Source organism: Lampris incognitus, chromosome 21, assembly GCF_029633865.1.
Source record: "Lampris incognitus isolate fLamInc1 chromosome 21, fLamInc1.hap2, whole genome shotgun sequence".
In the NCBI taxonomy this organism is placed as follows: Eukaryota; Metazoa; Chordata; class Actinopteri; order Lampriformes; family Lampridae; genus Lampris; species Lampris incognitus.
In genome coordinates this window covers 24,536,886-24,550,768 of record NC_079231.1, presented here as the reverse complement: position 1 = coordinate 24,550,768, position 13,883 = coordinate 24,536,886, and the positions used below count along the sequence as shown (strand labels likewise).

Here is a 13,883-nt window from a genome sequence, read left to right as displayed (position 1 = left end):
CTAGCTGCTGAAAGTACTAGCTGCTAAATATCTGCTGAAAGTACTAGCTGCTAAATATCTGCTGAAAGTACTAGCTGCTGAAAGTACTAGCTGCCAAATTACTGCTGAAAGTACGAGCTGCTAAATATCTGCTGAAAGTACTAGCTGCTGAAAGTACTAGCTGCTAAATATCTGCTGAAAGTACGAGCTGCTAAATATCTGCTGAAAGTACTAGCTGCTGAAAGTACTAGCTGCTAAATATCTGCTGAAAGTACTAGCTGCTGAAAGTACTAGCTGCTAAATATCTGCTGAAAGTACTAGCTGCTGAAAGTACTAGCTGCTAAATATCTGCTGAAAGTACTAGCTGCTGAAAGTACTAGCTGCTGAATATCTGCTGAAAGTACTAGCTGCTGAAAGTACTAGCTGCTGAAAGTAGTAGCTGCTAAATATCTGCTGAAAGTACTAGCTGCTGAAAGTACTAGCTGCTGAAAGTATGAGCTGCTAAATATCTGCTGAAAGTACTAGCTGCTAAATATCTGCTGAAAGTACTAGCTGCTAAATATCTGCTGAAAGTACTAGCTGCTGAAAGTACTAGCTGCTAAATATGTGCTGAAAGTACTAGCTGCTGAAAGTACTAGCTGCTGAAAGTACTAGCTGCTAAATATCTGCTGAAAGTACTAGCTGCTGAAAGTACTAGCTGCTAAATATCTGCTGAAAGTACTAGCTGCTGAAAGTACTAGCTGCTGAAAGTACTAGCTGCTAAATATCTGCTGAAAGTACTAGCTGCTAAATATGTGCTGAAAGTACTAGCTGCTGAAAGTACTAGCTGCTGAAAGTAGTGGCTGCTAAATATCTGCTGAAAGTACTAGCTGCTGAAAGTACTAGCTGCTGAAAGTATGAGCTGCTAAATATCTGCTGAAAGTACTAGCTGCTAAATATCTGCTGAAAGTACTAGCTGCTAAATATCTGCTGAAAGTACTAGCTGCTGAAAGTACTAGCTGCTAAATATGTGCTGAAAGTACTAGCTGCTGAAAGTACTAGCTGCTGAAAGTACTAGCTGCTAAATATCTGCTGAAAGTACTAGCTGCTAAATATGTGCTGAAAGTACTAGCTGCTGAAAGTACTAGCTGCTGAAAGTAGTGGCTGCTAAATATCTGCTGAAAGTACTAGCTGCTGAAAGTACTAGCTGCTGAATATCTGCTGAAAGTACTAGCTGCTGAAAGTACTAGCTGCTAAATATCTGCTAAATATCTGCTGAAAGTACTAGCTGCTGAATATCTGCTATGACCACACACAGCTTTAAGTGCAGTCTCCTTTGTAACTCACCTCTTTGCTACCAGGCCCATCCTGCTCACTGTCATCGCCCCGCCCCCTTTTCCTCCTCCGTTATATCCAGACAGTTACTCCACTCTTCCGAGCCGTCCCGGTCTGTGCTGCCCCCCCTCTGCTGATCCTGGAGGGCTGCAGACTACCACACGCCTCCTCCCATACATGTGGAGTCACCAGCCGCTTCTTTTCACCTGACAGTGAGGAGTTTCACCGGGGGAGGGGGGGTAGCTCATGGGAGGATCATGCTATTCCCCCCAGTTCCTCCTCCCCCCGCCCTGAACCGGCGCCCCGACTGACCAGAGGAGGCGCTAGTGCGGCGACCAGGACACATACCCACATCCGGCTCCCCACCCGCACACACGGCCAATTGTGTCTGTAGGGACGCCCCACCAAGCCGGAGGTGACACGGGGATTCGAACCGACGATCCTCGTGTTGGTAGGCCACAGAATAGACCACCACCACGCTACCTGGACGCCCTATATGACATTTTATATTTGGCAATAAAATCATCATCATCATCATCATCATCATCATCGTCATGACCGGCGGTCAGTATGAGTGTTAAACACAGTAGCGGTGGGAGGGAGGCAGCTTTCAGTGTGTGAGGGGAGTTGAACCTGCACAGACGTAAGACCAGCCGAGTCCACGGTCTCTGCAAGGCCGAGGACAGCTTTGTTTCTTACAGGGAGGCTGGGACGGGTTTCAAGAGCGGCCTCAAAAACGTGGGAACATAATTCTATTGATTAGAGGTTTAACACAACGGACACTGTGCACCGGATTACCGGAGATAATAATCCAGATTAAATGTGCTGCTGCCTGCCTGACAGGCCGGTTCTGAACAGGCTGTCCTGACAGGCCGGTTCTGAACAGGCTGTCCTGACAGGCCGGGTATGAACAGGCTGTCCTGACAGGCCGGTTCTGAACAGGCTGTCCTGACAGGCCGGATCTGAACAGGCTGTCCTGACAGGCCGGGTATGAACAGCCTGTCCTGACAGGCCGGATCTGAACAGGCTGTCCTGACAGGCCGGGTATGAACAGGCTGTCCTGACAGGCCGGTTCTGAACAGGCTGTCCTGACAGGCCGGTTCTGAACAGCCTGTCCTGACAGGCCGGGTATGAACAGCCTGTCCTGACAGGCCGGTTCTGAACAGCCTGTCCTGACAGGCCGGATCTGAACAGGCTGTCCTGACAGGCCGGGTATGAACAGCCTGTCCTGACAGGCCGGTTCTGAACAGGCTGTCCTGACAGGCCGGGTATGAACAGGCTGTCCTGACAGGCCGGTTCTGAACAGGCTGTCCGGACAGGCCGGGTATGAACAGGCTGTCCTGACAGGCCGGTTCTGAACAGGCTGTCAGGACAGGCCGGTTCTGAACAGGCTGTCCTGACAGGCCGGTTCTGAACAGGCTGTCAGGACAGGCCGGTTCTGAACAGCCTGTCCTGACAGGCCGGTTCTGAACAGGCTGTCAGGACAGGCCGGTTCTGAACAGCCTGTCCTGACAGGCCGGATCTGAACAGGCTGTCCTGACAGGCCGGTTCTGAACAGCCTGTCCTTACAGGCCGGGTATGAACAGCCTGTCCTGACAGGCCGGTTCTGAACAGCCTGTCCTGACAGGCCGGTTCTGAACAGGCTGTCCTGACAGGCCGGGTATGAACAGCCTGTCCTGACAGGCCGATTCTGAACAGGCTGTCCTGACAGGCCGGTTCTGAACAGGCTGTCCTGACAGGCCGGTTCTGAACAGCCTGTCCTGACAGGCCGGTTCTGAACAGGCTGTCAGGACAGGCCGGTTCTGAACAGCCTGTCCTGACAGGCCGGATCTGAACAGGCTGTCCTGACAGGCCGGTTCTGAACAGCCTGTCCTTACAGGCCGGGTATGAACAGCCTGTCCTGACAGGCCGGTTCTGAACAGCCTGTCCTGACAGGCCGGTTCTGAACAGGCTGTCCTGACAGGCCGGGTATGAACAGCCTGTCCTGACAGGCCGGTTCTGAACAGGCTGTCCTGACAGGCCGGTTCTGAACAGCCTGTCAGGACAGGCCGGTTATGAACAGGCTGTCCTGACAGGCCGGTTCTGAACAGCCTGTCCTGACAGGCCGGTTCTGAACAGCCTGTCCTGACAGGCCTGCTGGACAGGGGGCTCGGAGGGCCGACGGGGATTGGAGGAGATTAAATCTGTTGCAACGCTGCGGGATGCAGACCAGCCACTTGTGTATTTATTGTTGTGTGTGGTGCAGATGTGCGTACATGTGCACATGGATGTGTACGCACATCTCAAAACAAACGCCCATAAGCACGGGAAGGGGCGCTGCAGCCCCCCCCCCCCCCCCGGCCTGCTCTGGGGAGCGCAGTGGCTGATGGGAATGTTGATGTTGGAGTTGTGTTTTAATGATGTGGGGTTTGTGTTGTGGTTATTGTTGTATTGTTGTTTTGGGGGTTCGACTCAGACTGAGTAGGAGACTGTTTACTGACTGACTGACTGACTGGAGGACCGTGACTGGGACTGATGTCCCCACTTGGGACATGGAGGGGGGGACATGGAGGGGGGGGGGCTCGTTCCATTGTTGTCAGTTCTGGTCCGTTCTGGCCGGTGTGAAGAGAAGAGGACCCCCGGGGTGGTGATGTGTATGGGGGCTTGGGAGCTGCCACGCCGGCTCGCCCCGGTACGTCCCCCCCCCCCCCCCCCCGTGCCTGGTCTTACCCAATAATACCTAACGTCCAGCAGTACCCACGTCAGGCTAACCTGGACCACCACAGCAAGCCACTGACCCCACCTAGATCCCCGGCTGATGTGGCACTGTGTTGACTTACACACACACACACACACACACACACACACACACACACACACACACACACACACACACACACACACACACACATACATAGGAGTAGTGTTGCTTTTAGGCTGCAGAGCCTCATTTGTCCTCCTGTCAGAGACGTCTCCATCTGCTGCAGAGTCCTGTCCTGTCCTGTATCCTGTACTGTACTGATCCCAGAGGGGACTTTCCTCTCTGCATTTAACCTTCCTAGCTGTGTGGCTAGGAGCAGTGGGCAGCCGCCGTGCAGCGCCCGGGGGACCACCTCCAGCTCGTCTTGCCATGCCTTGCTCAGGGGCACAGACAGGAGTAGCAACCCCGACATGCATGTCTTTTTGATGGTGGGGGAAACCGGAGCCCCCGGAGAAAACCCACCACAGACACGGGGGGAACATGCAAACTCCACACAGAGGACGACCAGGGAGGACCCCCAAGGTTGGACTACCCCGGGGTTCGAACCCAGGACCTCCTTGCTGTGAGGCGACAGCGCTAACCACTGGGCCACCGTGCCGCTCCAGAAATGAATGAGCACGTCAGACTTGTCTCATCCAGTCATCCATCGAAAAAAGAAAAAGGAAACGAGATGACTGAAAGCTGAGGGAGCCCAGTCTGCTGCATCCCGCGGGCCCAAGGACCCCGGCTCTGACCGGAGCTGCACCCCAAGAGGAAGCCCCGAGGGCAGCCTGAAAGGCCGGGGACGCGGGGCAGGCTAAGCTAACTGCTAGCCCATGCAGACCGGCGGCCGCAGCAGTCGTCCTGGCTGCAGCTCGTTCTCTGGACAGGCACTTTGTTGCTGTTTAGTTTAGATGTGTGTGTTAGTGTGGATGTGCGTGCTTGTAGTTTGTGGATGTGTTTTTGTCTTTGTGTTGTGCTGCTCTGGGCTGGGGGAACATGTTTCATCTCATTTCCCGTGAGCAGGTACAGACAAGGAAATGACAATGTTTCAGATTCGATGAACGACACATGCATGTAAGTCAAATACAAATACAACCATGTGTGGCACAGTTACACACACACACACACACACACACACACACACACACACACACACACACACACACACACACACACACACACACGCACCTTAAAGACCCCAGCGATAATAAAGACGTGGTCTCGGGTCAGAGGGAGTTCCAGCGCTCCAGCGTCCAGAGAGTCCCGCAGCTCCCTCACAGCTCGCGCCCCGGCTGAGCGGCGGAAGATGCCTCGCGTCCACGAGCCCTCGTGGTATAGAAACACCAGCATGTCCTGGAGCGGGGTGGGGGTGGGGGTGGGGTGGGGTGGGGTACATATTGAAGGAGTGAGACAGAAAGAGAGGTGCAGGATGGAGAGAAAAGAAAAACAAAATACAGACAATACAAGCTGAGCGTGTTCGTGGGTATGATTCCTCCAGCTCATATCAAAGGAAGCTGGTTGGTCCTTCTGCTTGTGAAACGTTATAAATGTTCTGGTCTCTCCCACGGCCCGAACCCGGGCCTTCATCAGAATCAAACCCAACAATCATGTCAGTTAAAATGGTGCAGCAACACCATTACACCAACTGGTGTAAGTAATGGGAGCATGACTACTCCGTCGTCATTACACCGGCTTCCTGGTAACGGTAGTGAGAGTAGGGAGCAGGTGGAGGAGAGCCTGCAGAGGTGGAGGTATGCACTGGAGAGGTGGAGGTATGCACCGGAGAGGTGGAGGTATGCACCGGAGAGGTGGAGGTATGCACTGGAGAAGTGGAGGTATGCACCGGAGAGGTGGAGGTATGCACCGGAGAGGTGGAGGTATGCACTGGAGAAGTGGAGGAGAGCCTGGAGAGGTGGAGGTATGCACTGGAGAGGTGGAGGTATGCACTGGAGAGGTGGAGGAGAGCCTGGAGAGGTGGAGGTATGCACTGGAGAGGTGGAGGTATGCACCGGAGAGGTGGAGGTATGCACCGGAGAGGTGGAGGTATGCACTGGAGAAGTGGAGGAGAGCCTGGAGAGGTGGAGGTATGCACTGGAGAGGTGGAGGTATGCACTGGAGAGGTGGAGGAGAGCCTGGAGAGGTGGAGGTATGCACTGGAGAGGTGGAGGTATGAAAGTCAGTAGGAGCAAGACAGAATACACATGCGTGAGTCCGTCCATCATCCAAACCGCTTATCCTGCTCTCAGGGTGACGGGGATGCTGGAGCCTATCCCAGCAGCCACTGGGCGGCAGGCGGGGAGACCCCCTGGACAGGCCGCCAGACCATCACACTGCCCCCCCCCCACACACACACACACCTAGGGACAAGTCAGTACGGCCGAGTCACCTGACCTCCATGTCTCTGGACTGTGGGAGGAAACCGGAGCCCCCGGAGGAAACCCACACAGACACGGGGAGAACATGCAAACTCCACACAGAGGACGACCCGGGACGACCCCCAAGGTTGGACTACCCCGGGGCTCGAACCCAGGACCTTCTTTCTTGCTGTGAGGCGACCACGCTAACCACTGCGCCACTGCGCCCACTTGGGGGGGGGAACATATTGAATAAAAAGAAGGAAAAGGAACAGAGAGAGCGACTGGATCTTCTCAGAGGACCACGTGCTTTTGCTTCCAGACCCTTGTTCTAGAACGCGTCCGGCTCGTCTCAGCTGTTCTACGTGGACGTTCTTGGGGAGGCAACGTCTGCACCCTAAAAGCTGCTTGGCAGCGACACAGACCTGGTGACGTAGTTACGGCCCTTACCATGATCTGCTTGGGAAGAGCGTCGTCCTGGCACACAGCAGCGAGGGGCTTGCCGAACAGACACCCGGGGGCGGGGCAGGCCAGCGACATGGCGGACACGTTGAGCTGCGGGGAGGAGCCTCGCCAGAAGGCCCAGTTAATGAGGGAGCGCCTCCTTTTAAAGGGCTTCTGGGACGACTCTGCAAAGGAGACAACGTCCTCAGTCACAGCACATACTTGATGGGTTTCACCACGTCACACATTCAACACGGACCATCGCAACAAAGCACAACACATTAGCCAAGGGCTAGCGAGTCTGCTAACGAGGCGACTAAAGAGCCCGACCCGTTAGCCAAGGACTAGCGAGTCTGCTAACGAGGCGACTAAAGAGTCCGACCCGTTAGCCAAGGGCTAGCGAGTCTGCTAACGAGGCGACTAAAGAGTCCGACCCGTTAGCCAAGGGCTAGCGAGTCTGCTAACGAGGCGACTAAAGAGTCCGACCCGTTAGCCAAGGGCTAGCGAGTCTGCTAACGAGGCGACTAAAGAGTCCGACCCGTTAGCCAAGGGCTAGCGAGTCTAGTCATCCGTGATCGTCACACTAGCCCCAGGTTTCCGAGCTCACGCTTGCACGGTCCCCTCTTATCAAGTGTTGGCAGTGACCTAGGCCAGTGTTTCTCAACCGGGGGTCCGCGGACCCCTAGTGGTCCGTGGTGTCATTGCAAGGGGTCCGTGAAAATAAAATATCTTTAAAAAAAAGATCCTATGACATTTATAGAAATAGGATTATTTTACTCAAATGTGACCGAGACCTTTATCTACCTAAACTATAAAGGGTAACAGGACTTTTTTCTCTAATTACATCTGTTTCACAAGTGTAATTTATTGTATTTTAATAAGAGATCTCGCTCCCGTTTGCATTGTTAAAAGTTACTGCATAAAAATTCTGTTGTTACATATATCTGAAAGTTACTGAATACATATTCTGTGTTGTTACATATATCTGAAAGTTACTGAATACATATTCTGTGTTGTTACATATATCTGAAAGTTACTGAATACATATTCTGTTTTGTTACATATATCTGAAAGTTACTGAATACATATTCTGTTTTGTTACATATATCTGAAAGTTACTGAATACATATTCTGTGTTGTTACATATATCTGAAAGTTACTGAATACATATTCTGTGTTGTTACATATATCTGAAAGTTACTGAATACATATTCTGTTTTGTTACATATATCTGAAAGTTACTGAATACATATTCTGTGTTGTTACATATATCTGAAAGTTACTGAATACATATTCTGTTTTGTTACATATATCTGAAAGTTACTGAATACATATTCTGTTTTGTTACATATATCTGAAAGTTACTGAATACATATTCTGTGTTGTTACATATATCTGAAAGTTACTGAATAAATATTCTGTTTTGTTACATATATCTGAAAGTTACTGAATACATATTCTGTTTTGTTACATATATCTGAAAGTTACTGAATACATATTCTGTTTTGTTACATATATCTGAAAGTTACTGAATACATATTCTGTTTTGTTACATATATCTGAAAGTTACTGAATACATATTCTGTTTTGTTACATATATCTGAAAGTTACTGAATACATATTCTGTTTTGTTACATATATCTGAAAGTTACTGAATACATATTCTGTTTTGTTACATATATCTGAAAGTTACTGAATACATATTCTGTTTTGTTACATATATCTGAAAGTTACTGCATAAGAATTCTGTTTTGTTACATATATCTGAAAGTTACTGCATAAGAATTCTGTTTTGTTACATATATCTGAAAGTTACTGCATAAGAATTCTGTTTTGTTACATATATCTGAAAGTTACTGAATACATATTCTGTTTTGTTACATATATCTGAAAGTTACTGAATACATATTCTGTTTTGTTACATATATCTGAAAGTTACTGAATACATATTCTGTTTTGTTACATATATCTGAAAGTTACTGCATAAGAATTCTGTTTTGTTACATATATCTGAAAGTTACTGAATACATATTCTGTTTTGTTACATATATCTGAAAGTTACTGAATACATATTCTGTGTTGTTACATATATCTGAAAGTTACTGAATACATATTCTGTTTTGTTACATATATCTGAAAGTTACTGAATACATATTCTGTGTTGTTACATATATCTGAAAGTTAGTGAATACATATTCTGTTTTGTTACATATATCTGAAAGTTACTGCATACATATTCTGTCTTGTTACATATATCTGAAAGTTACTGCATACATATTCTGTGTTGTTACATATATCTGAAAGTTACTGCATAAGAATTCTGTGTTGTTAACTATATCTAAGTTACAACTGAAAGCTCTTATTTTTGCCCCAAAGAGTGAATAAATGCTATAATGCAATTTAAAATGCAGTTTCTACTGTTTCTATCAAATTGCAACCCCCCTCCCCCAAGATCAGGTGGAGGGGTCCTCAGGGTAGATCAAAAATACGCAGGGGGTCCAGGACCCCAAAAAGGTTGAGAACCACTGATCTAGAGGGTGTTCCTACAAGGCTTGCTGGATATTCCCTCTTGATTTGGAAAGGGTCAAATACCCGTGTCAGTGATTTACATTTTGTAGGGCAAGATATTATCATCATGGAACAGTAATGTGAGGAGAGTAATTTGTTCAGGTTCAGGTTATTATTTGATTTGTTATAGCTGTTTTGGCGCCCCCTCTCTGAACATGGCCAATTCTCGCAAGGTTGAATTTGTAAGACTCTTTATAGCTAGCTAGCTAGCTAGCTAGCTAGGTAACGTGGATGACTGTTTTGATTTTTGATTTTGATATACTTTATTAATCCCCGCGGGGGAATTGTGCTCTGCATTTACCCCATCCTAGCTGTGTAGCTAGGAGCAGTGGGCAGCACCCGGGGACCAACTCCAGCTCGTCTTGCCATGCCTTGCTCAGGGGCACAGACAGGAGGGGTTAACCCCAACATGCATGTCTTTTTGATGGTGGGGGAAACTGGAGCACCCGGAGAAAACCCACCGCAGACACAGGGGAAACATGCAAACTCCACACAGAGGACGACCGGGGACCCCCAAGGTTGGACAACCCCAGGGTTCGAACCCAGGACCTTGACAAACTGATGATACTTCACTGGCAAATCAAGTCTGGGTGTTGGATGATGGCAGATTGGTTTTCTGAAACGGTTTAATTATGGTGACAACCAGGAGGAGAGTTTCTCGGGGGGGCTTTGGGTAATATTTTCACAACAGCACTTCTAATATTGTGGGGAACTTTACAATAACAAAGCTGTAAAAATACAATGGAAAATACGATTTTCTTTGGAGTGGATCTTTAAGAACATATTGCGATCATACTCCAGAACCCCGACGGCTAAGAATCGAACTGACCCACAAGAAAGATGCCTACATGTGTTTGAAAACAGCACCATTCAAATACTGCTGATTTTGGGGGGGGGGGGGTTCCCCCATTTTTCTCCCCAATTATATACCAGCCGCTTCTTTTCACCTGACAGTGAGGAGTTTCACCAGGGGGACGTAGCGCGTGGGAGGATCATGCTATCCCCCCCCCGAACAGGCGCCCCGACCAACCAGAGGAGGCGCTAGTGCAGCGACCGGGACACATACCCACATCCGGCTTCCCATCCGCAGACACGGCAATTGTGTCTTTTGGGACGCCCGACCAAGCCGGAGGCAACACGGGGATTCGAACCGGCGATCTCCATTTTGGCAGGCAATGGAACAGACTGCTACGCTACGTGGACGCCCAAGCATGTGCTTCTTTACTAGCCACCACATCCTGCCTTGGTTGTGAACTCTGCACAAGGCTACAAGTGATCTTCACATGTAGGACATTTGAACTATAAAATCATGACCACACGCTGATAGCGACCTCTAACCTGGGGACTCTCTGCACAGTGACCGATACAAAATACTGATGTTTCGTGACAGTTGTACGATTCACCCACCCATGGATACGTCCTGTTGTGCTGTGGCCGTGGGCCGGGGTTTCAGGATGAACTGGCACTGCTTGTCCCCCTGCAGCTGCTCTGCCTGCTGGCTTGGCTGCCGAACTGGGAGTAGCAGAGCGTCCATATTACCGCCGGCCTGAGGCAGCCGATCCCTGACGTGACTCATCTGGATACTGAAGGGGAACTCGTGACCTGGGACAGAGAAAGGAAACGGTTTTTATACACTTCATTAACCCCTGTGGGGAAATGCCCCTCTGCATTTACCCATCCTAGCTGTGCAGCGCCCGGGGACCAACTCCAGTTTGTCTTGCCATGCCTTGCTCAGGGGCACAGCCAGGAGTATTAACCCTAACATGCATGTCTTTTTTTTGGTGGATTTTTCCCCCTTTTTCTCACCAACTGTACCCGGTCAATTACCCCACTCTTCCGAGCCGTCCCGGTCGCTGCTCTACCCCCTGTGCCAACTCGGGGAGGGCTGCAGACACGCCTCCTCCGATACACGTGGAGTCACCTGCCACTTCTTTTCACCCGACACTGAGGAATTTCACCAGGGTGATGTAGCGCATGGGAGGATGACGCTATTCCCCCCCCCCACCAGTTCCCCCAGGGGAGGCGCTAGTGCAGCGACTAGGGCACATACCCACATCCGGCTTCCCACCTGCAGACACGGCCAATGTGTCTGTGGGGACCCCCGACCAAGCCGGAGGTAACACGGGGATTCGAACCAAAGATCCCCGTGTTGGTAGGCAGCGGGATAGACCGCCACGCCACCCGGACGCCCCACATGCGTGTCTTTTTTGATGGTGGGAGGAAACCGGAGCACCCGGAGGAAACCCACCGCAGACACAGAGGACGACCCGGGACCACCCCCAAGGTTGGACTACCCCGGGGCTCGAACCCAGGACCTTCTTGCTGTGAGGCGCCCGCGCTACCCACTGGGCCACCGTGCCTCCCCAAACAAAGGTCACTGGCTAGAATCGAACCAGGGACATTGTGGGTACGTGGTATGCGCCATAGCCATGGGGCTACCGGGGCGCTGGTAGCGTTTGTGCTTGGATGTGCTAACAGCAGCTATGAAAGGGGGAAGGCCGGATGTGAAGACCAGGTTTCCCCAGTAACTATCAAAGAGTGGGCACATTCTGACCCAACGGCTCACTGTGTTCCCCGCCTCTCGCTAACGCGCTCGTCTGGTGTAAGTTCTCCAGCCTACAACTCCCTCACACCTTGCCTCCCCCCCACCCCCCCCCTCAAAAATGTAAAAGCCTCTCAGGAGGGGTCCAGATCACAGACCCCTTACTGGACCACTGAACACGACTCACTGACCGATGAGTGGATAGGGAGTGTTGTCCCGCTTGGAGACGACCCACAGCTGGTAGTCTCTCACGGTGCCCTGTGGAACACAGAGAAACTAGATACTCAGAAAGTTCAGAGTGCACTTCCCCAGATCCCTCTAGCGTGCTGCTCCTGTGTTTGTTACCGGGCTCGACCAGAGGCAGTGGGAACTTTTTTGGACAACTTTGCTGGTCGGTCATCAGAAGGGCGTGGTATCACCATCTGAGATCACAACTTTTTGGTTAGCATTATGAGTTATATTAAGGGACAAACGTCCGTTATCCAAACCGCCCATCCTGCCCTCAGGGTGGCGGGGATGCTGGAGCCTATCCCAGCAGTCACTGGGCGGCAGGCGGGGAGACACCTGGACAGGCCGCCAGGCCATCACAGGGCCTACACACACGTTCGTATCTAGGGACAATGTAGTACGGCTGATTCAGCTGACCTACATGTCTTTGGACTGTGGGAGGAAGCCGGAGCCCCCGGAGGAAACCCACACAGACACGGGGAGAACATGTAATCTCCACACAGAGGACGACCCCCAAGGTTGGACTACCCCGGGGCTCGAACCTAGGACCTTCTTGCTGTGAGGCGACTGTGCTAACCACTGCGCCACCGTGCGGCCCAAGGGACAAAGGCGTCATGACAAAGTGTAGTTTGTAATAACTGCTGCTCATTACCAATACCCATACATGCTGCGTATGTGAGCCTGGTGCAGGTACGTGATGGACTAACCTTGCTCACTGCGATGCCAAACTGCTGCAGGGCCAGTCGGACCACCTCGTTGGCTGAATCTGAGTTGCTAACAGGGACGGTCTTGGTCTAAACGTTGGAGAAGGTGATCAGAACCAGAACCCCTTTATACCCAGTACAGTCAGGGTACAGTATCCGATGCCGCAGCACATCGACAGCTTATACGCTAAGTCCGTACTGATAAAACAGGATCAATAACTCTCAGCATGAACTGTATGGGGGAACGACTAAAGCATATCTGTGTTACTTTGCTGTACATAATGGTCTGCAATTAGTCCGCATTTAATCGCCGGGCCTTCAAGCTACGAAACACAGCATTACCTACAAATCCTATTAAATCACAGCTGAGGGCGACTTTATTCACAACTGTTGACGAGTACATTTACTGCTACATGATGAGGGCTCATATAGCCAGGGATGCGTAGGAAGTAATCAGAATAGGACAGGTTTTTATATGCAGCCATCCAGTATCTGAACCGCTTATCCTGCTCTCAGGGTCGTGGGGACTGGGGGAGCCTATCCCAGCAGTCACTGGGCGGCAGGCGGGGAGACACCCTGGACAGGCCGCCAGGCCATCACACATGTTTTTATATTTGTATGTAAAATCACCAGAAAAGTGCATGTATGGATGTATGAACGAGTGTAAAGTCAACATGTTTACAGCTCTGCTCTGCAAGAGTAGAAGAACACGTCAGTGCACATATGCACGAACTAGACGCCAGCACGAACAAGTTCACATGGAAACCCAACACACACAAGAGGGCCGCAGACTTCTTTGTGACGACTCACAAAACGTGCAGGAGAACTTACAAGAGCTGAGGTGTTAAGGCCTTTCCCGTACACTCTCAGAGGGATGGTCTTGGGCTCATCCTTGTCCTTCTCTTCCTTAATTCGGCTGGTGAGAAGAAGCGGAGGAGAGAACAAAATGTAAGTAGGCCTTCAACACCACCTGATGTGGCGGCGTCCATGTGACCAGCACGTCGTCCATGTCCATGCCACACTGAACG

The 13,883-nt window shown here is 50.5% G+C and overlaps 1 protein-coding gene across 1 annotated transcript in view; it reads right to left on the bottom strand.

Moving 5' to 3' along the window:
• LOC130131442 (rho GTPase-activating protein 20-like) overlaps positions 1-13,883 on the bottom strand; it is a 72,818-nt gene that overhangs the window by 20,491 nt on the left and 38,444 nt on the right. Inside the window, exons 6-11 of the mRNA XM_056301119.1 lie at positions 13,687-13,771; positions 12,868-12,945; positions 12,115-12,181; positions 10,789-10,983; positions 6,820-6,998; positions 5,204-5,368 (exon numbers count right to left, since the gene is read on the bottom strand). Of these exons, the coding sequence (XP_056157094.1) occupies positions 5,204-5,368; positions 6,820-6,998; positions 10,789-10,983; positions 12,115-12,181; positions 12,868-12,945; positions 13,687-13,771 (769 nt within the window). The remainder of the gene's footprint in view (positions 1-5,203; positions 5,369-6,819; positions 6,999-10,788; positions 10,984-12,114; positions 12,182-12,867; positions 12,946-13,686; positions 13,772-13,883) is intronic.